The sequence below is a fragment of the Rhipicephalus microplus genome, chromosome 5 (assembly GCF_043290135.1).
Source record: "Rhipicephalus microplus isolate Deutch F79 chromosome 5, USDA_Rmic, whole genome shotgun sequence".
NCBI classification, from domain to species: domain Eukaryota; kingdom Metazoa; phylum Arthropoda; class Arachnida; order Ixodida; family Ixodidae; genus Rhipicephalus; species Rhipicephalus microplus.
This window is the reverse complement of record NC_134704.1, coordinates 191,596,567-191,620,846: the sequence shown is the minus strand read 5'-3', so window position 1 is coordinate 191,620,846 and position 24,280 is coordinate 191,596,567. Positions and strand designations below refer to the sequence as shown.

General features: G+C 45.5%; 1 protein-coding gene across 1 annotated transcript in view; it reads left to right on the top strand.

Annotated features, from left to right (window-relative positions):
- Positions 1–24,280, top strand: part of LOC119173296 (uncharacterized) — a 1,087,060-nt gene that overhangs the window by 575,283 nt on the left and 487,497 nt on the right. Inside the window, exon 7 of the mRNA XM_075896327.1 lies at positions 6,387–6,660. Within this exon, the coding sequence (XP_075752442.1) occupies positions 6,387–6,660 (274 nt within the window). The remainder of the gene's footprint in view (positions 1–6,386; positions 6,661–24,280) is intronic.

Genomic DNA, 24,280 nt, shown 5'->3' with positions numbered 1-24,280 from the left:
TGAGTTAACATCCTTAGGGTGTCCTCCTTAGGACAAGCCTAGTTGCACCCTTTTGGGTGTGAAAAGTTTTACTGTGTAGCCACAACTTTCGGACAGACGGCCCTCGTAATTCGCCGTTTCTGAAAGTTTCGGTGGTTTCCTTTTGCTCTTCAATGCAGCTGGTTTAGATAGGTGTGCAGGAATATTGAGAGAAATTCGAGGAAACACACCGGCCTTAGGTGTCCACATAACACATGAAAGTTTTACGTTTCCCCTTATGATGTGCTCGCAGCAAGTCGTTAGGTCCTTGGATTAGAGATGCAGGTCGGAAATGTGCGTCTTGATTGTCACGAGTAAGGCTTTTCGTGGAATAGCAGCTGTTCAGGCCTGAGAAATTCAGCATAGTTTTGGGGGTTTTAAGAAGTATTTCCGATCGCGAGTGTTTTCCCGTGAGGCATAGCCACTTCGGCAGCACGGTGCGCCGCAGGTCAGCATGTTTACTTTGTTAAACTGCTAATTCAATCAAGCATGCTTGATTGTCGGGTAACATCTTAAGTACTATTGCGATGATCGAAATCTAACGTTCCACTCAAGCTCCCGCCGCTGTGGTGTGAGCAAGCCAACTAAAAAAATTTACGCTGCCGTGGGACAGCTCCCAGTGGAATGGCACGCAATCAGATTGTGTGTGTGTTTTCATTTTTAAATTTTACCAAGAATATCAGTGAGAAGTTGTACAAATTCGCCATCGTTTCACATGCGTTCGTATTTTTGAGCATTTTTTCTCGTGCAGAAGCCATCCATTTTCTAGCTCTTAAATTTATCCTACCGCGCGAATAGGAGAGAGACACCACAGCTGGCACCATTTCAGCGGCGGAACGGACGCCATTTAATAAAAGTATGTGGCATTTGAGGGTATCACCTTAAATGTAACGTGCCAGACTTGTTGTATGAATCCAAATGAAGAGCATGCATGAATGTTCATGTTTACAACAAAGAGCTGTAACACTGCTTACATGGGAGCATCTTTTTGTACTACTCAAAATGAGTCACTACATACGTTTTCTGTTCCTTCCCTGTTTCGGGAAGTACCAAGGTGAGTCTGCATCATTACGCGTAAAGCTTCTGTTATGTTTCGAACAAGAGAAGCTTCCGTAACGTCGCGAAATGTTTTGAAGGCTTCACCACGAAACAGAAAAACTTTCCTACGTATTTCGAACACATTCTTTTTAACGTTATGAAAGTTTTACAGTATACAGTACACACGCGTTGTCACTCATTTACATGCGCGTGAGACCAATGTAACGAGTGATATATGGTGCTTCACCCAAACGTCATAATACACTTCGTGGAGCTGTTTCTATCTCACATATATATATATATATATATATATATATATATATATATATTATGAGTAGCATCAGTGACCCTTACTTTCCTTTTCAAGCCAATCACTGAACAATTATTAACTGAACAATTATTTTTAATTCCCAGTAGTTATCTGAGTAATAAAACTGCCAAATTAAATTTTAGGAGCCGGAAGCACGCTTTGGCTGCCATTTTTTGGCAACACACTCAAACACTTTCTCTTGCGACGTCGCTATACTTTGATAATGTGGCTCAGATCAAGAGGAAAAGAATATGGTCAAAAAGGAGCAAAGTGACTGAAATGTCTCTTTTACTGATTTCGACCTAAAAGTGGCCAAATTAGTGAAAAGTGGCCGAACCTGTCAACCCTTTTTATGACTTCTTTTTAGCGTCTTTTTATACACAAACCCTAAAGTGCAAACAATTTGGTTGCGTAAATAAACAACCAAGTTACAATACCAAAATTCTGCTCGTGAAAGAGTTCCAGATTCTAAAACAGTTCCGGGTTCCTAACGTCGTAAATGCTTACCAATATTATTTATTGGAAAATTGCAAATCTGTGCGTTCACAATTGATACGTGAAAATATTGATAGGTGATAGGCTTGGGCGAGTTAGTATGACATTAATCGCAATTTTTGGCAAACTATATTCTTCAAATTATGCGTATTCTAATGTGCTACCACACAGGGGCATAGCTTTTGAGCTTGAGCTCTAAAGTATATAAGCGATCAGCCGTCGTGTGTATCACTCTACTCAGGCTCACCAGTGGTTGTCTTAACGAGTGCCTATTGCAGCAATTCTATTAGTTTGTGTAAATTTATATGGGCAGAAAAATCCTATTGGTGCCACGTTGGCCATGCAGTTATGATGGTCGACTGCTGACCCGCAGGACAGGGGAACCAATACCGGCCGTATTTCTGGTGGACTCGAAGATGCTCAAGGTCCGTATACTTAGACCTATAAGTATAAAAGTCGCGCATTGATCCTGAAGGTACACAGCTAGGATTTTCTTTTCCTTTCGGAGTAGATGTTTTGCAATAAAAAAGAAACAGCTCTGCCGCAAAGGCGAAGCAATGAAAGCGATTGCAACGAATCGCAATGCCGCACGTAATATGAAAGCACATTGAAACGTGCCCCGCGTCTCTCACACATAACTGCCACATGAGACATACTCACAGGTACAGATGCACGCGAAAAAGCGTCTTAGTCGTTACTTCGCTGCGTCTGAAAAGCGCGCGCTTCTTGCAAACGGAGACTGCAATGATTGCAGTGACCTTGGAGCACCCGCTAACTACAACCGAATCATTCCAGGTAAAGCCCGAGGCCAGCCAAGAGGTACCCTTCTCTTTCCTCCCCACTGCGAGATAAGGGCATGCGAGGCAGCGTCGCTTTTCTCCTCTTAGAGGGGCAAACTACGCGCGGGAGATTAGAGCGCACGCTGACGCACGTTGTGTGACGCGCGCTCATTGCTGTATAGTGCTGGTAATGCGGAAAACACAATTCTTCTCGAGATTCCCGTCAGCAACGTGTTTTCAATGCACACGTGTCTTTTATAGCTGGTGTGAAAGTGGACGACGACGTGACTGAGAAACTCTCGTGCAATTTGTCCTGCGTGACGTTTGAGTGTAGCCTGTGTGGCGAGTGTTTTATTAGGTGTCAGTAAAATATTTTTTTATTATGAGGTCGAAGTCACATTTCAGAAGTGCGACGAAAATTCAGTCGCCGATGAATGGGAGTTTTACCAGTGCGTGGAACTAGTAACCCTGACCCTGGAATAGAACGTACTGACGATAGAGTCAACCTGGCTGGCGGTGGAGACGCGGACTCCAACCACGGAGACATCATCACGGCTCGTGAGCTGCTGCAAGTCCTTAAAGAAAAGGACGGACATATATCGACTGTTCTAGAACGACTGATTTCGGCCGGCGCTGCACAGCCTCAACCAACACCAATGTTCCAGGTGATCGCTCACTTTAGCCGCAATGTCCGCCCTTTTTACGGCTCTGAAGATGCTTCTTTGGCTAGCGAGTAAATTGAAAATGTTCGTCGACCGTCCAAACTCCATTTGTGGTGAGCTGCCTACACGCTGGAAATTTCCAAGGCCCGATTGGTTTGAGCTGCCAATGACAGATACTATTCGAGGCACTCCCACATCACATCCTGAGAGGATTTCGAGGTATGTTTCCATCACATCTTTGTCTACCTTGGCTCCAGAGTTTACGTGATAGGCCATCATCTACTCTCATCCGGAAGCGCCACGCAAGAAGCAGGGGATGCCCAGTGCCTTTAGGAACCAGAAGTCGAGCCAGTTCCGACCCGCAATAGACACGTGAACCCGTTTTCTGAACGAGCACTGTCACACGCCGAGAGCTCCAGAATTACAAAGGTACTGACCGCGAAGATAGGTGAAAAAGCAAAGCTCAAGACGTCGACTAGAGCCTACACAAAGGTGAAATATAGGAACGAAACCGAAGCTGACGGCAAACAAAAGCAGACAAACTTGCAACCTGGTGCTATGGAAGAAGACAGTGAGGAGAAACTCGGAACGACAAAAGAAATAGCAGCACAATGTGGCGAAGAAGACGAGAAAATGAAGGTGACGAAGAAGCAGCCTAGGGACAAAGGGCGACACATAAGGATAAGAAGGGGGAAGGCGCGTTTGCCGAACACAAAAAGCCAGAAGACCAACCAAGCCAAGATGATGATATGGAAGACAAGCTACCGGAAGAATCGGAAAAAAATTGCGGTAGAGCAGACGAAGAGAAAGGAGAATGAAATGTCCCGGACCGACTCAAAGGAAGATACTGATCTAAAGACAATAGGACTAGACGACACCGAGAAAACTGCAAACGCCAGAGCGAATTAACAGGAAGCTTCAACGCAGACGGGTCAAAAGCTGAAGCCCGAGCTGGACCTAGCATCGAAGCCAAAGTCTGGGCAAGAGCACACCAGCATCAGGCGTTTTGTGCCTTTCCCCGAGGTCAAGCCAGTCGAGATGGCTGGAATGTACGCCGTTTGCCTTGAAAGTTTTGTGATACGAATGATCCAGCTTTTGTGTGCCTTGAAAAGCTTTACGCGTAGTTCTGTGTCATTTTGTTTTTGTTCCCATAATGTGTCATTTAGTGAGTAGTTGAATAGAATGGCCGAACATTTCTAGGGAGAATCAGTGACGAACGTTCTCGGGGCAAGCCTAACGAGGACGTGAAGTCGTTCAAAGATGGCCGAATGTTACAAATGCACGTGCCTTTTGAAGCAAGTGCGAAAGAGCACGATGACGTGACTGGGAGATACTCGTCCAGTTTCGCCTGTGTGGCGTTTAGTACCCTATGTGGCGTTTGAGTGTAGCCTGTGTAGCACGTGTTCTATTAGGTGTGAGTAAACTGTTATTTTTTACGAGGTCGAAGACAACAAACGATAACTGGTAGTTATAAATAGCTTGCCATTTAAACGTTGAAGAAGGTTCTTCTGGTAGATATAACTGGTAGATAAAATAGCTTACCGTTTAAACGTTGAAGAACTTCCTTTTCAGTGGCGCAATTAGCTCCTCACGCTCACGATTGAAAGGACCCAAGTTTGATTTCATGCGCCGTAGTCTTTTTCTTGGTTTTTTCTCTCTCTTGCACTTTAATACATGTAGATACGTACACACATAGGGTGAGTGACGCCGGTGGCAAAATCCAGCCAAGAGTGTCCATGTAATTGCTATCGAAATAATGTACTAGTTACCAGTGTGTGCATGTGCTCGACATACTTGTCTTATGTACATGTTTTAGGGCTTTGTTCATATATTCCTAATTTTTGGTGCATGTGAAATTGTCCCCCATTATGTTAGACAGCCCTTCAATGCGCGTATTTCATAAGCATTCCATGCTTTTTAAACGTTAATCCCCATGAATAATTTATGAAGACCGTCGGTGCCTGTGAAAAGTGCACCACTGCGAAAGCGGAATGTCACACAATAACTCAACGCGTAAGGCAAACATATCAGTTATACACGGCACATCCTCGAAGGCAGCGTTGTGAGCATTTATCATTGGCACCGAGGCGTCCGAACCCTGGTTTCCACAACCAGCTCTGCTGGCGATCATCGCGGAGGCCATGCCTGAGCTACGTCGTCACTGAATCGCTGCTCCCTGTCGGCACTCCTTAGTGTCACGATGCTATGCTTCACCGCTCAAAGACGGTGACACCGTCTCGCATACCACTAGCACTGTGCAAATGAAAATGTTTGAGAGATCATAAGCCGCGTTCGGGGAGCTCCAGACTTGTGGCGCAGTGGGCACAGCACCCAGCAATAATTGTGTCAGACCAAGGGGTCGGGGTTCGATTCCGGGTTAGTCGGGTTATTTTAACAAAATTCTATTTTTACTTCGTTATCAGTTATAGTGCATTTTACCTGCGTAATATTCGTGATGAAAATACGTCAGGAAAATTTTGGGGGACTCGGGCAAAAAAGATTTCTCGTGTTAAAAGATATATAAACTGCCACAACCGCTCAAGAAACAAACTGTTTCACATAACTAACACGACAGAGTGCTCAATTACAGTCACCCCGCCGCGGTGGCCTAGTGAATAAAGTACTCGGCTGCTAACCCGCATGTCACGCGATTGAATCCCGGTTGCGGCAATTGCATTTTTGATGGAGGCGAAAATGCAGCTGTAGTCCTTGTGGCCGTGTATTTTAGGCCCGTGTGCTTAGATTTGGGTGCCCTGTATAGAACCTTGGGTGGTTGAAATTTCAGGAGCCTTTCACTACGGAGTCTCTGATATGGTGGTTTTGGGACGTTGAATCTTACATGTAATCAAGAAATCAAACTGTCAATCAATCAATGTTTTATTGCTATATAAATTCAAACCTCCCTTCCTAAACAATTAATGCGAGCATCTCAAGACCTCATTGCGACTCACATGCTTCATATAAAATTTTCTAAAGCCATAATATTACTCAGTCGTATAAGTGCGAAACTCATGGCTCAGTGATTAATAACTATACTGCAGATGGGCGAACAACTTGTTGAATTCTGTGTTCTTTTTCTTACAGAATCGCAAAGTGACGCCTCGAGTGTAGACCAAGCCAACGAAGTCCAGGAGCTAGATGGACGTACATCTGCGTCAACCGTGGCAGAGAGCGAAGAAGCCAAGGAGCCCAATCGCAAAGAGTGCGTGCTACAGCAAAAAGGGAGTCGCATCATAGGCACCGAGGCTGCTGCTTCTTGTGACGCGAAAATGGGTGACACAGGGGCCAAGCAGCGCGAGTCAGAAAACTTGCAACGTCGCCCGTCGAGCACACTTAGACTTATCAAGCAGCCTAGCAGGTATGAAGACGGAGTCAGAGTGTCAATATATAGGTATAAAGATATACACTTGTATTTATCTTCAACCAAGGGTCAAGCACTAGAACAGGTAATAAATAAATAGATAGATAGATAGATAGATAGATAGATAGATAGATAGATAGATAGATAGATAGATAGATAGATAGATAGATAGATAGATAGATAGATAGATAGATAGAAAGATAGATATGCTCAAAGTCGCTGAAGCTGGCTAAGAAGTGCTTTGCATTTGAGTGAGCAGTGTCTTGACATCCTCGGCATGCTGTAAGACAACTCATTTTGATTTGCTACATAGAGCTGCGGCACCGGATGCTATCCAAGCGTCACTGAGGCTTGCGACACCGTCGATGACCTGCTTCAGGTTAGTTTCAGCGCAGTGTACATTTCAGCAATGCCAAATAGATTGACGGCGTGCTGTCCACAACGTCATGAAAGCTGACTGGAGACCTCTGCAATAACCCTCAGATCACTTTACTTTGTATGACGACTTCAGGAAGTTTGCCTGGAGGACGTACACGCATGGTTGTCTTCGGCGTGACGAGGTGGCCACAGTCGCAAAAATTGCCACACAGTTTGTGCCAGTTACGACGTGTCTGACTCAACACTAATGACGTTGCGGCACCTACTGCTAGATGAACGGTGCCTTCCTGCCATCACATGTGAAATTATAGATACGGCGATCGCCTCTGCGCACAGTACATTGCTCACACTCACATGCAATGGACAAATACCCGCGTGGCTATGGTCTTGATTGTTTTCTTTGCAGCAGTACACATGGCAAGTTTGTACACCATTATTTTGTCTCTACATGTACATAATTATATGAATAATTGCCTTGCGAACATGCACATATTGTGTCTCATGCCTTGTCGTCCTGTACAAGTACATAAACACATATTTCAGTGCTGTGCGGACAAAGGGTACCCGTGATTACAGCACTGTAATACGTGTGCATATTTGTCTCACAAGAATGCAACCGCAAAATAAACCACTGTGACGAAACAAAATGTCGCAGGTTATGCAGTGCTTCTACCACAAGAGAAGACTACCCGGAGGTTTAAAGTAATGTTGAAGCGCTCGCTTCGCACTCTGGCTTTTCTTGGTTCTTCAGTGGTTTTTTCTGCATGATACGGCCTGCAATCGTTATTATCAGCCTGACAATTTTTACGAGCATCTGCGCACCCTCCAAATGAATTTCCTGTGACTTAGAGGTACCGAAAGACTTGTCTCTCTCAACCATTTAGGACGCTTCTGAAACGCTAACCTGAAGAGCTGCATAATAATATTTTGCGTTTAACGTCCTAAAACCACCATATGATTATGAGAGACGCTGTTGTGGAGGGCTCCGCAAAATTTGACCACCTGTGTTTTTTTAACGTGCACCCCTGAAGAGCTGCAGGCAGCTGCACTGACGCTGGGGATGCCCGCTTTCAAGCTTCATCTAGCCATGGCTCTCGACGCGGTGACCGACCAACATTAGCACCGCCTAAAACTGGATGATAAAGCTGACGTCGCAATGGTTGACGGGGACACAGTAAGCCGAGACGCTACTGACCGTCAGTCGCATACAGAAAAAGACGCTAGCTGGCAGGCAGTGAAATTTACCAAATAACGCAAGCAAGAGGCACTGGAACGTAGGTGCAGCAACGCAGGGTTCCAGGACCAATTAGGGACATGCACGTCAACATTGAAAAAATTTCTAAAACTACCACCACTACCGAGAGATCATTACAAGATCATCATTCGGCCAAACCAGGACCTCCTGCTGAGAAAGTATCCGACTCCCATGCATGCGGAACCAATCATCGATGCATGCCAAGCTGTATTCAGAGGTGACCTATTCGGCCTTTGAATCAATCCAGGGTCAAACATAGGAATTCTGTCTTCTAAATATAAAGAAGTTCCAGACAAACTGCATCTCATGCACACCGTTGCGCTGAGAGCAGAGCACACGCCGTTCAAGCCTTTTGCTGCAAACAGACGCTACACTTTTAGAAGGGTGATTCACGGCGTACCTCACCTCTACTGAAACGCTTGCGGCTCACCTTCATGTGAGAACGCATACCTTGGAGATCATCACTGCCAGAATGATTGGCACAACGAATAGCGCAGTAATTTAATTTTTCGTACCAGGGTTACCTCTTACCACGTACTATTAAGAAGGTGAACACTGTTGCTACCACTTTCAACCTACGAATCCAACCTGCAAGTTATGCAGAGAGAGAAAAGACACCACACGGATGTTTGGCCAAACCAGGATCGCTTTCTTTGGTGGCTGTGTGGGCTGAACAATTCTACAGATGAACACCAGTGTTCTATCAGTTGTGCCTCATGCGTGGAAGATCATCTCACAGATTATGCAACTTGTAAACACAGAATTAAGCCACGGAAACCAAAATATCCCTTAACACAAGCAGGCCACGACGATAACATCATCCAGGACAATACAATTGACCCACCGAGGTCTAAATACATCCACTGGGTTTCCTCCGAAAAGAAAGAAGACGCCTGCAAATCGGCCGACGACATGGACGCTTGGAAGTCGCATTCACTGTCTCTGGGCCGAACGCTGTGCTCGCCACCCAAGAGGAGCGCAGCAGCATTGCCTCGACACAACTTCCACCCCAGTACTTCCGGAAGGGGCACGAAAAGCAGCGATTGGAATCAAGGACACACCCAACAGGTCTCGTCGCTTTCGGTAAGCTGGGCGCAAACCATGACTCCGAAATCTCCTTCAAATCTACATGTACTACCCCAATCGCACAAAAGGTGCACTATCTACCAGAAATTGCACAAAACAAACAACTCAAGCAACGCCTAGTCAAATAATAGAACAAAATAGTGTTGCTGAAAAAATAAGCTTGCCATATAACGGTAATATCACCAAAGTCTGCAGCACAAGCCTCACAATGTCTCACGAGCAACCCAAGAGACCAGCCACGAGACAATGAGCACATCTAACCACAATCGACAATGCCCAAAGTTGATGTAGTCAATACAGAAGCACAAAAACCAGCAACGAACTTCACTCTACATTCACTGCAGCAAATACAATGGCATATTCTGCAGCAACCAGAGACACCAATGAAGCAGTTTTTTGTCGAAACTGAAGAACCGAAGTGATGTGTTCATGAAACTCTCAAGAAATAATTGAAGTGCAGACCACAGCAGAGTCATAAATGGTCCTAGAAGTCTGACGACAAATGCATGCTTACCTCTGACACTGAACCTACAACTATTTCATCAAATCATGGTAATTAACTGAAAAAGGCGCAAGAGAGTATCCTATTATATACGGTCCTGGAACTATCGTTACCGGCACAACAAGCGTGCCACACTCATAGTGTACATAAAGGTGGCGCAGATTCTTCCAGACATAATCTTCTTAGCTTAAAAAAAGTGGGAGCCAGTTCTATTGTTGCAAGCTACAGTCTTTACATAGCTCCAAACAACCCTAATGTTGCGATACTCGTCCGGAATGAAGTTACAGTTACATTTATTTATTCATTCATTTTTACATACTGCCAGTCTCGAAGGGGATCATTGCATAGGGCAAACAAGGTACACAAAAAATACATGTACAACCAAGTACACAATAGATACACTTGCACTTACAAGCCAGAACGGGTGACAGCAGATATTCTCTAATGATACATGAAAAGTATAGAAACACAACCTACGCCAGGCAGTTGTAAACAAAACTTTTATATTACTTAATGCACTGGTTACACTGACATATTCAAGAAGCACCAAGAATTGTACCAGCAAGAAAAAAAGCATAGAAAGGAAAAACATCATTTCAGCTAAGAGTCTCACGAAGATTAGAAGATTAGAAGAAAGGGAGCTCAGTGGCTGGCAGAAGTACATAAAAAAGATAGAAAGGCAGCTGCGAAATTTCGGAACCATCTAAACTCTCTAAGAAATGAGACGAGCCTGGAGCCGAGGTTTATAACTACAGTTCAAGGTGCTGGTCTAGAAGGGGACAAAGCTATTAAAGATATAAGAACAAGGGTGACAAAAAAACTTCTACAAAAAAGTGCTTGATGCACCACAATAGACAAAGATAAATCAAGTGGCGCAATGAATCATTTTCACAACGAGAGGGGGAAGGGGCTGAGAAAAGGGTTCCTAGTAGTACATCAAAGGACCAGATGGCGTCCCACTTATGCTGATAAAGACATTAGGGCCGAAGTCTAAGCAAGCTTTGAGAGCGGCAGTGAGCAAAATAATAATCGGTGGTGAAGTTCCTGATGGATTGAAACTTAGCAGGATGAGCATGATCTATAAAGGAGAGGCGGACAAAGCTGACATAAACAACTATCGTCCTATAACAGTGACATCAGTGGTGTACAGGCTGGCGATGCAGATTATAAAGGAAAGACTGCAGGCATGGATAGAGGATGAGACGGTGCTGGAAGAACTGCAGATTGGGTTTCGGAAACACAGGAGGTTGATTGATTTGTAGGGTTTAACGTCCCAAAACCACCATATGATTATGAGAGACGCCGTAGTGGAGGGCTCCGGAAATTTTGACCACCTGGGGTTCTTTAACGTGCACCCAAATCTCAGCACACGAGCCTACAACATTTCCGAAAAACACAGGAGGTTGGAAGGCAATCTGTTCTCACTGAAGTAGTGTATCAAAATAGCAGAAAAGGAACACAGGCTGCTGTGGCTAGCATTTTTGAATATCCAGGGGGCGTACAATAGCGTGGTTCAAGAGGAATTGTGGGGAATACTGGACACACTAGGCGTGGAAGATGTAGTCACTAATCTTTTAAAGGATATCTATAAAGATAACAAGGTAGTTATAAAGTGGGAAAACAGGTATCCAAGCCTGCAGAGTTGAAACGGGGGCTTCGGCAGGGGTGTCCCATGTCACCCTTATTATTCATGATGTACCTACAAGGAGTAGAGGTCAAATAAGAGGGGAGTGGGCTGGGCTTCAACCTCTCTTTCGTCAAACAAGGAAAACTCATTGAACAGGCACTACCAGCATTGATGTTCGCAGATGATATAGTGCTAATGGCCGACAACAAGGAAGACTTGCAGGGATTGGTGGACATCTGCGGTAATGAGGAAGATAGGTTAGATTTCCGATTCAGTAAGAAAAAATTAGCAGTCATGATTTTTAATGACAATGAAGGTACTGAGCTTAGAAGGTCACGCTAGAGATAACAAGTAAATACAAAAATCAGGGCTTATAGATAAGGAATGGGGCCGAGTACCTAAGGGAACACAAAATATACGTGCCGATAAAGGTAAAAAGAATGCAGCGGTAATGAAAAAACAGGGCACTGTGGAATCACAATAGGTATGATGTTCTGAGAGGAAAATGGAAAGGATCAAGGTTCCTCGACTGACGTTGGGCAATGCAGTCTTGTGCACGAGATCAGAAGTTCAAGCAAGACTAGAAATTAAGCAACGTGGAATAGGTAGGCTTGCCTTAGGAGCTCACGGGAATACACCAAATCAGGGAGTACAAAGTGATATGCGATGGACATCATTTGAGGGCAGGGAAGCTAGCAGCAAGATAAAATTTGAGAAGTGATTGAGAGAATAGGGGGGGAAGCGTTGGGCTAGGAAGGTATTGTGCTATTTGTACATGAAGAATGTCAATACATTACGGAGGAATCGAACCAGAAAATTGACTGGTAAATACTTAGAAAACAGCAGGGGGCCAAACCAAAAAGAATTATCGGCTAAGAAGAAGGTGAAGGAAGCTGAGACCGATATGTGGAGAATTGGCATGATTAAGAAGTCCGCACTAGAGATCTGTCAAACTTTTAGGCTGGAAATTGCCAATGAAATGATTTATGATAATACTCGGGGCAGTTCTCTACTTTTTGAGTACAGGGCGGGAGTATTGCGAACCAAGACATATCTGGCCAAATACGAAGGGGTAGACACGGTAGGCAGTGCGTGTGTAGAGGAAGAAGAAACTGCTGAACACTTGATAATGTTCTGTAAAGGGGTTCCCCCTATAGTTCAGGATGATGGCGCAGAGTTTTTTAAAGCACTGGGGTTTAGGGACAGAGAGGGCAAAATAAAGTTTAAGCGGGTAGAATTAACTAGAAAGAGGTTATCTGATTGGTGGCTAAAGTCAAGGCACAAGTGAAAATAAACCATTCAATGCAAAGTACGAATCCTCAACCTCACCATTCGAAGGAAAAAAATAAATCCAATTTTTGGCTCATTAAGTATTACGGCTTGGTGGCACTAGCCACTGCCTGATCTAGGTGGTACAGCCATATCCATCCATCCATCCATTCATCCATCCATCCATCCATTCATCTATCCATTCATCCATCCATCCATCCATCCATTCATCCATCCATCCTTCCATCCATCCATCCATCCATCCATCCATCCATCCATCCATCCATCCAGCCAATGTCAGGAGTGGGCTCGAGAGTTGCGTGCGGTGGAGAGAGGGAAGCGAGTGCGATGACATGCGGCGAGCGGCGACAGAGAATGGCGTCACGCGTGCACACTGTGAGGGAAGGCGTGGCCTACTTGGCACCATCCCGATGTGGAGGCACAGGGTTACACAGGCTAGTCAAAGAGCTGCTTCGCATCTAAAACACCGACAAGCGCACTCTTGAAAATTTTTCACAAAGCTGGTTACTTTGACACTTATTTTACGGACGCGAGTCTCTACACCAGTAAATCTCAAGACCCCATACAACAAGCATATGTAGCGGTAGTGACTAGTCAAAACAAAGTTGTGGCCAGCGCGTTTATACGCACTAGATTCAGCACAACTACACAGGCAACATCTACAGCCTTGGCAATCACAGAGGCAGAAAGGAGAAGACGCTCAATGTATTATTGACACACTCACAAGCTTCCTGTTGCTTGTATCTTAACATGCATCATAGAAATTTGGGGCTTACGCTGATGGAAGTATATAGCGTTGCCTGGTGCCCAGACCATCTGGGCATTAACGGGAACGAAAAGGCAAACTGCGTGGCTTACGGACTTCCTGTCCGAGACCTAGGAACATCCTCAGGGCACCTGTCAAGCCCTCATTAGGAACACAACATAAAAGCTATGGATCATCTCCCCAAAGGGAACCCTGATAAGATGCGAAGCGGCAGTGGGGCGTACGGCGTTGGCCCTGTTGGAACGGGTGCCGATGCGGGTGCTGGAAAATTGGTTTCAAGCGAAACTCTGTTTAGCACTTACTCAAGTCAACGTTTGTTTGAAACGCAAAGACACGGGAGGCGGGACGAATTGAAAACGCTTGCGCTCAGCTTCCTTGGCTCGCGCCTCGTTGGTGTTACCCGCGTGCCCTCTGTATTCTGTAAAGTGAATGGTGTTCTTGACTCGCACCTTGCCAGTTTCGCAGGTCTTTCGCTGCCGACGCTTGCGTTCACTTTCCCTGGCCCGCACCTCATCTTTGTGGACGTCGCCATTTGAAAACACGATCGGCTTCGATAACCCTCGCAACGTCACGAGTTCAGCGAAAGGTACGCGCGGGAAGCTTGCTGTGACGGCGTGCCGCCCGTCGGTACGAACACGCAGGAAGGAGCTGCGCGATCTCCACAGTGTCGGCGCCGCCAGATTATCGAGGCGTGCGCGCACCTGCCGGCTCACGGCTTCTTCTCGCCAACAGATGAAGATAGGACGCGCGGGTGAGACGATGCCCAAGTGGGCTCGAGCGTTGCGAGCAAGATAGAGGCGGAGGCGAGAGAGAGCTGACACGCGGCTAGAGCATGGCAGGCGAGGGAGAGACGTCACCGTGCACTGCTAGGAGGGCGTGAGCTACTTTGCACTACTCTAACATCCTCGCCGAGGTTGGAGGTGCGAACGGAGGGACAGTGTTACACAGATTTGTCAAAGGGCTGCTTCGCATCTAGAAGTAGGCAGATATTAGAAAACCATAACCTTATAAGGTGGAAGTGCGGCCCTCTGCACCCCCAACTTGTGCAGCCAGGAAACCTGGGACTGGCACCGCCTTCAGGCCAACAAATACCCATACATGTCAAGACTACACGCGAATTTACCTCAACTATACACAACAAGGATGTGCCTTTGGCGTCGCGTCCACACAGCCACAATTCCGCGCATCAAGTACGATCGTACAGATCGACGAGGCCACGTAGTATCTAAGCTGGCGTGTTCACGCAAAACACTAACAATGTGGTCTTGAGAGGCATGGCTTTCCGAGCGAACGCCGGGAAGCCAACGGTGACCCTAAATCAGGCCCGCTGAGCAGCAGCGGTCAGTGGGGCTCTAATAAAGGGTTCCATTCGAGATTAAAACGAATTGCCTCATTGAAGTGAAGTTTATTCTCTCTCTCTACCACAAACTTCTTTAAAGAAACAATGGCACGAAATCTCGAACTCGAGATGTGGCGTTCTTGCAATTGCTTTGTACACATGAGTTGTCTAGTGGAGTATCAATCGCGTCTGTTACAGAGAAGTTATTCTGTTGCGAGCGCAAAGAGCGTTCAAGACCCATTGGCGCATTTTTGGCCTTGAGGCGTCAACAGTATTTTGACATCTCCAGAAAGCGTCTAGGCTACGCCCCAGCTGCCATGTAACTTTGAAAGAGCAGCGATGACGTCGAAAATTTAGTGTCAATGTGGTGTCCACAATTGGTACCGTCTGGTGGCGTCGCCAATGGCCTAAGTTGCTTTATTTCCCTTACTTCGTGCAGCACGTTCATGTGAATCCTGCGTAATATTTCTGCCGCTTCGGGTGATTTGTAGTGGAGTAGTGAGCGCGAATGTGACTATTTGAAGCTATGGGCATAACGAACAAGTAACACGCCGGTAGTTTTCGTCACTGATCTTTACTACGTGGAGCTAGATGGTGCATCGGGCACTCACGGTTGAAGCCACCGGAAGCCATCGTTGTGTCCCGGAAGCCACCGTCTATTTAGTCGCCTGATGCTGGCGCTAGATTTTTTTCTTCTCTTTAACAAAATGCAAACCTGAAGCGCAGTAAACTATGAATCCAAAGAAAATGACAAATCACGCCTAAGCACCTCAAAATTACATTACTTTTTGCGCAATATGCAAGGACATCATGGTAGTTGATCACCTTTTTCTTAACAAAGCGTGTTGAAGCTGTTTTTATATGCAGTTTCCCAACCTGGAGGCCTCAAATGTATGAGAAGTGGGTCGGCAACTAAAAGAGGGACAAGTGCACGCCGTCTGCAGAAAGAAGGCTTGGCAGTGACCATTTTGCAGAGTCATGTTTTCAGCCCTCAGTTCCAAACTATCACGGCATATCCACAGAGTGCAAGACGATGTATGGGCGAAGCGTCCGTCCGTCCGTTCGTTCTTGCTTCTGTCTATCCGTCCGTTCATTCGTGCATCCGCCCCTCCGTCCATGCTTCCATCTGTCCATTCATCAATACAAGTGTCCGTCCGTGCATCCGTCTGTCTGTCCGTCCACAATACCACCGTTTTGCATATTTTCATCATATATTGAGCATATAGAAGCACCGCCATACCGCAGACATTCCAAACACTAAACGAGAGCTAGCACGCACACGCTGTCTTACGGACTGCGCTTCGTGTCTACATCCAACATATTTAGTGCCTCTAGTTCATGGCTATATACTAGTTCACCATATTCATGGCACTGCTCCCTAACCATCGCTAAACCAACGCGTTTACTATACTGCCTACTAGTCTACAATACTGCATTTGCAGCGGCGCACTTGCTAAAACCAAGGAGGCTACGCCCAGCGAGTTTAACGCGGCAACTCTTTCTGGTGAGATATTGTTCAAAGTGCGTTTTCGTGAGACAAGATTTTTTTAGTAAGCATCACATTCAAGGCAAATGTCATTGGAGAATAGGACACCGATGCTCGTCTCTTTAGGATACTTTATGAGAAAAAACTATCTTTCTATTTATAATTACAGTGTGCGGGTTTCCTCCTCAATTCAAAAAGATGCGCGCGTGCCGCTCCTGTAGTATGGCCATATAGGTGGCTACCTTCTACTACTACTACTACTACTACTACTACTACTACTACTACTACTACTACTACTACTACTACCACTACCACTACCACTACTACTACTACTACTACTACTTCTACTACTACTACTACTACTACTACTACTACTACTACTACTACTACTACTACTACATAAATCGCGGGCACTTGACCCACAGCATTATGCGCTTCGCCCCGAAAACTCATCTTCGCAATGTCATTCCAACGCTGCTGTTTTATTTCTAATATCTCTTACAAGCCTTTGTACCTCTCGCTATCATTATTAATATTAATATTATTGCACGCATTGCTCGTTTTTTTCTGCGTTCCAAGTGATACCTGATCATAGGGTTTGTTGTATGCACTAAATGTAGCGTTCTAAGTGATGCCTGATCGTTGGGTTTGTGGTATGCACTAATTGAAAACTAAAGCACTCTGCCATATTCGGGCGGCGTCACTACGGTGTCTGTCATTTTAAATGCAAAGTATTCCTTAGCGAGCTTCAGCAACTTTGAGCTTATCATCTATCTATCTACCTATCCATCTATCTATCTATCTATCTATCTATCTATCTATCTATCTATCTATCTATCTATCTATCTATCTATCTATCTATCTATCTATCTAGCCGCATACGACTTTTAGCTCTCTTGGCCCGTTCTTTATTGGTATCAATACCGAATTTTGTATGGCATAACATGACTATATGAAAAGCATAATTGAGTAGTCATAACATAACTATCATAATATTTATGTCATAAATGTCATGATTTATCTTTCAAGGTCTTTCTGCTCTAGCGGTGGTTTCGTTCACATGACTTGTTGTGAAATAGGCATGGTATGACATGATTGCATGGCGAACACAAGTGACAGACCCTAACGTGAAAGTCACGACATGCATGTCATGTAAGTCATGATTCATGACTATGCACTACGCTCATGGTACGCTCACTGTCGTTTCGCTAGCTTCACATACACCAAACTTGGCATTATGGGACCTGAATGGATGACGAAGGTATATGACTGGATCAAACATGATAATAATGAGACGCGTGTCATGTTAGAACATAACTTCATGTCACACTCACGATGCGATCGTGGTCGTTCGGTAGCTTCACATACACCAAATTTGGTAATACGTGACATGAATGGACGACGAAGGCAAGTGACTGGTGCAAACATGATAATCCTGAAACGCTGTTATGTAGCAATGACTACAGCCACACTCATGATGCGCTCGCGGTCGTTTTGCTAGCTTCACATACACCAAATTAGGTAATACGGGACGTGAATGCATGACGAAGGTATGTTAGTGTTCCAAACATGATAATCTTGAGATGCGTGTCATGTAACAACTTGACTAACTGCCACACTCATGATGCGCTGGTGGCTGTTTCGCTAGATTCAAAAGTACCAAATTTGCGATTATGTGAAGCGAACGGACGACATATGTTAATGACTCGTCCAAACATCATAATTATGACATGCGTGGCATGTAACAACAAGACTACATGCCACACTTATGATGTGTTCGCGGCCATTTTGCTAGCTTCACATATGCCAAATTTCATATTCCGTCACGTGAAATAATGGCGAAGGTATGTGACTGGTGCAAACATGGTAATCATAGGATTCATGTCATGTAAGAACATAACTACGTGCCACACTCAGGGCGCCAAAACACTTCGACGTCACCCGGTGCACGTGCGCGCCAGTGTTCGTTTTGTCGCGTCACGCTGGCGATGCCACGCCAGGCGTTCATCTTCCTGGCATATACTTAAGGCGTGCCGTGGTGCGTTGCTTTGAAGCATGCGCGTTTGAGCGCGCGTGGCATCCTTCCATCAGGAAGCTAAGCAGACACAGTGCTGTCTAGGTAACGTCGTCGGCGCGAAATGCAGCATGTCCCATTTCAAGCTGGTTGCCGTCAGTCCTCGCTGACAGACGCTGGTCGCGCCTAGTGTCATACAATATAGTGATCGCGTTTTGCTAGCGTAGTGTCCCTGCGCTCAGCGAAGGGCGCACGTGAACGTTACGTGCGCTCGCCACTGTTTCGCTAGGTTCATATATACCAAGTTTGGTATTACGGGTCGTGAATGGACTGCGAAGGTATGTAACACGTCCAAACATGATAATCCTGACATTCCTGTCATGTAAAACAATACTACATGCTACACTCATAGCGTGCTCGTGGCCATTTCGCTAGCTGCTTATATACCAAATTTTGTATTAGGTAACATGAATAGATGATGAGGGTAAATGACACGTCTGAACGTGATAATCATGACATGAATGTCACGTACTGCATCATTAACCTCCGCCTCATATTGTTGTGCTGATTTTAAAGTGACATATCAAGCTTCCTCACTCGTGCGTGCATATCAGCGATTCCCACTGTACGTGGGATCTGCCTTTTTTTTCTGTAGCGTTAGTCGGCGTTTCAAGTGATGTCTAATTGTTGCGTTTTTGTATGCACTAGCTGTAGTTACAGCACTCTGTCAAAAAAATTAGAGACGCCGTATGGTGTCTCTAATTTTTCGTGTAGAGTTCGTTGACCACAAGAATGTTATATTAGAAAAGACACAAAAATTGCGATCACAACAACATCTACGAGATAATATTTGAATTAGGCACCTTAAGCGCCAGCTTCCGGGACAGCAAAATGACATTCCGGTGCCTTCACAAGCGTTCGTGTGGAATAGCGGTGATGCGTTGTCCAGCCTTTTTATTGAAGGTCAGTGGTTTTCACATGTCTTACCAGCCAGTGTGGCCTAAATGTGCGTCTCCAGCTGCGTCGTTTCTGCTCGGTCCAACATAGATTTCAGGATCTTTGCTCAGAAGAGGATCCGACCAAAAATTATTCACCACGCTGTGAATCGCCACCTTTTGGTATTCCTCAGTGTTTTCGTCGTCGTAAACACACCAAGAAAACACTCCAAGTACCACCATCTAGGATTTTGTTCATCTTATATACTCATCATAATCGACTTATAGGTAGGTTTTAACATAGTAATAACAGCAGCCCGTGCTGCTACCCGAGAAACTTTCGGTCACTTCATTTATTACCCTTTAACACCGAAGCAGAAATTTTCTGTTTTAAGTCGTGCTAGAGTAATAAATATTGTTGTTCCGCTTCTAGGTAAAAAGGAGGTGCTCATAGTTAAGGACTAACTTTTAAAAATGTTGTATCTAGCGCAAAAAAGTGTTTAGAAAATATTTGACCATAAACCAGTAGAAACTTCTAAAAATAAAATGGCTAATCATTAAGGCTTCTATTTCTCACCAATGCTACCACGCTAAGCCGGCACACTTAAATGGAAGCTATCTAGCCCCTGTGTTTGCAAAGAGCGAAAGGGTCTGTGGATGTACCGCCATCCAGCGGACATTCCAAGGACTAAACGAGAGGGGGCCATCTACTACTACGACGATGACTATGACTGCAACAACAACTACTACTACTACATACATACACCGCGCATGCACGACCCATTGCATAAGGAGCTTTGCCCCTACAAAAATTATGGACTATCAAGTCAGCTGGACTTGATAAACTCAGTCTCTAGTAAAACAGAGTGAGGGCACACCACTTATACTAGGAGACTGAATGAGTTGCTGGAATCGAAATATAAGATAATAAAGATTCTATTATTTGTTAGGGCATAGCAGATGCTCTGAGGGTAGCTCCGTCTGCAATCATTGTATTTTGGTAGAACAGAACAACCACATTGGGAATATTGGTTTAGACACAAGTTTGGCGCATTTGAATTCAGTGTTCACTGCACAATTTTATCTTCAGCAACACTTGAGTTAAATACTAGTGACATGCGTAAATGATGCGAGCTGGAAAAAAAAGTGAAGTATCCTACCTAGAAGTAGCATTCATTGAGCCACTGAAGCTTACTACCATGCTGAAGGAAGTGCCACAAGTTTGTTAGAATTACTGAAACATTAGCTTGTAAAAGCGTGATTTTGAAAGTTTCTGGCCAGTTGAAATCATTCATTCTTCTGTTCACAGAAGAAGGAAGCGTTCACAGAAGAAGGTAGAAAAAAACCATGTGTGTATTCCAGCTCTCTTACTGTATAGTACAAGAAAAGATGAAATCTTGTACTGTTGTTGGTTTTAACTGTCTGTATATATGTACAGTTTGAAAAGATTTCGTTCTTTTGGGCTGTGTTATTTTAGGAATGAATCGGGCTTTCAATTGTTGTGTCACCTCCAGATATATGAAAAAACAATCATCCGGTGTATTTATTCATCATCACTGTGTATTGTGAGAAAAGTTGTTTTACTAAAACAGCTTCCATTTTTTGGACTTTTGCGATGGCTGAGCAGAAACGACGACGACAATGAAAATGCAGTTATGGGCGCGTGTGATTTTGAGCGAACTGCGAGCCTTAGGTCAGCCAATGAGCTGATGACCTGTGGTGGCCCATAGAGGTGGTGTGTTACCTTTGGGCCACATTTGAGGTTTACGTGGCGGTAAGCTTTGTGGCTTGGGACGAGCCAAAGCTGCGGTAGACGGAAGACAGCGGTACTGAAGCGTTGGACGCCGGTGACCCAGGTTCCGGTCCACGCCACTGTCGTCCAACCACCAGGTGGGGCAGCGTTGCCGGCAAGAGCATCGCATCTCGGGGCGCGGCCTGGCATACTGTTCTGTTCTTTGCCGAGGGCATCACGGATCTCGGCGAGGTGTCTCCGCGGTCACCCGTTCGGCACAGTGAGGGACGTGGCCAGGATAATGCTCACGATTGTGCCAAGCATCAGGTCTCGACGCAGGCTGTTCGTTGGACGGGCTGACTATTCTTCGCGTGGAGCATCGCGTCTCCGATGCGCGTTGATGGCTCCATAGTCGCACCCACGCCGTCGAGCATCATCGTCACTACAGCGTTGCACATCAAGACACACCTTGCTCCCCATCGCCTCCTGCACTGCACCTCAGCCTTCGTGGTGCATTTAACCGTATCATGGGGTTTTAAAACTTTCCGCATTGAACTCGCGTTTATTGGTTTCCTCAATCGGTCAGACAGTCTTGTTACTTATTTGGCTTGATGCTTTTACTGGTTCTGTATTCTATGTTTATATTCCGTGTTCTGTCATAAACGTCGAGTGTCTTTTACCATGTCGCCTCACAGAGTTCATTTCTCTTCGCACGGTATGCGAAACAAGCATTCACGAACCTTAGTCTCTTTTTAATTTTCATTACAATTTATGATCCATCTTACCGAAGAAAAATTAACCCTGAGGGGACGCGAAGCAGTAGCGGTGTGCACAGCGTCGAGCCGGTTGAAGCGGGCATCGGTGCAGGTGCTGGAAGAATGGTTCGATGCGAAATTTGGTGTAACGTGTGTTCGAGTAAACGTTTGTTTTAAATACAAAGACACGGAAGGCGGGTTGCGTTTTTGAGTTCTATCAAAGTCTTGGGCAAGGCTTCGTAGTTGTCGTTTCTTCAGAGTGGACACGGGCGCCGGATTGAAACTTGCGCACATTTCACCTTCACTATCACGGCCTTGTGAACGTTGAAACGTACGGTGAGATGTTCCTGCAGACATTCAACGCCGAAATTGGCAAAAACCAGATCGATGCATGCTTCCCTTATCGTGGTGGGTAGTTTCCGTTCGGTCACCAACATGCACTTGAGAGAGTACATGTCATTCATGTAATTGACAAGCCATTCTCATCCTCCTCCTCTGATGTCAACGTTGAAGTTTCCCATGAATGTAAGAGGTGCGGGTTCACGCGCCTTGACGCAATCAGCGTCTCCTCCAGACAGCGCTGAACATTTTCCTTCGGCAACTTGAGAGCAAGGTACATAGCGAGGATCGCGAAGGCGCTGACGCGCACCACAATGCACTCGGAGCATGAGCATAATCGACGGGTTCCGAATTGTTCTTCGAGCACCGACGAGTCGGTAGTGTAGCAAGCGGCAGTGGCAGTATTGGAGGGAGCGACCGTTGCGGCAGGCGTTGTGAGCGAACGGACGAGGCGGAAGCTGCGGGTGCTCCGGCAGGCGCGCTGCAGGCGAGGGAAAGAGTGACGTCAGCACGCACTGTGATACATCAACGTGTAGCTGCTGCGTGACCTACTTGGTACGCTTCAACACCTGTGGAGAGGAGCACGCGTTGGGACGCGTTCGTAAGGACCCACGTTGGCACGGCTTTACACGCGTAAGTCAAAGAGCTCCTTCGCATATAGAATGTGGAAACATATTCATGGAGCGAATGATGAGTGGGAAAAGGCATTCTTCTATTTGTCCATCTGTCTGTCCTTCAACTATACGAAAACCACTAACACAATCTAGTATTACTGTTTGCAAAGCTATACAAACAGCTGCCTCTAGTGAGAAAATTTAAAAATTAACTAGAAGTGGATACGCACTACTACTATTACTAATACTACTATTCAAAAGGGAGCCCCCTAAAGATCTTTGTCCCTAAAGCACGCCTTTCCATGCTGCCGAAAGGACAGAACGCGGTAAAGTTAGGTCAAATACTCCGAGCTGGGGCTACTTCGATGACCTTTAAACGCAGCACAATCTCCACAATAAAAAAACATCTGTATCAAACGACGACCGTCGAGAATGATGCTGAGTACGTGTAGATAACACTAAAAGTAGCTTCTTTTGTACAAAAAAACCACATCAAAACCAATGATGTGCGGTGGCACATCACATGTCGTTGCGAATGGTGCCATGTTGAGCTTTTCAAATGTTCGTTGTAACTGTTGCGTCCTAGCAGAAAGCGGCCAGAGTCGGATGCATTTTACACAGGCACGTGATTGCGACGTTTACGAAGGCAGCAGGCTGTACGCCAAAGATAAAAACTGTTTATTGAGGCGAACCTGTGGCCGGTAAGCTGAAAATCAGATTACAGCAACACAGTGGCACTGGTTTCGGCGATGAAAGCGTTGGCCGTCGATCAACTGACAATCCGCCCAGTGCACAGCATGTATACATGTGCCCTCGAATATTCCAGCCTTATCAACGGTCGTCGTGCAAGCTCTGCAATATTGAGAACACTTGCAAGGCCGTCATTCGTTAGCACAAAGACAGCACACAGTCCTACACTGCTTGCGTGGTTGTCTATGTACATACATCTGTTTCGGCGTATTGGTCGAAATCCACAAGTATCCGTGGTGTCTTGAGGTGTCGTCTAGGTACATGAAATGCCTCCTCTTGTTCCACTTCCTATCTTATTCCACGTTAGTTTTCGTAAGGTGAGAAATTGGTTCAGCTATCTGTGAAAATCCTCGAAGAAACGTCAGCAATAGGCGCATAATCTGAGGAATCGTCTTACAGTCTTTTTTTTTTGGTAGGCGGCAAATCGGTAATGACAGCTGTTTTCCGCGGAAAGGGGCAAACTCTGGACTTGGTAATTATGTGCCCCAGCAACAAAAGCTTTTTGTACGCAAATCAGCATCTTTCTGGGATAAGGGCGAGTTTAGCGAGCTTGATAGTTTGAAGTGCTGCCTCAAGGAGATGGAAATCCTCATAGCTCCTCATACCTCGAGGAAAATACGCTGACGACAGCCAAGTACACGAAGCAAGTCTCATACTTCAGCCAGCACAGTATCCATGACGCGCTGGAATGTAGCAGGCGCCAAGCAGTGACCAAATGGCATGAACTTCAACTTGAAGAGGCGGTCTGG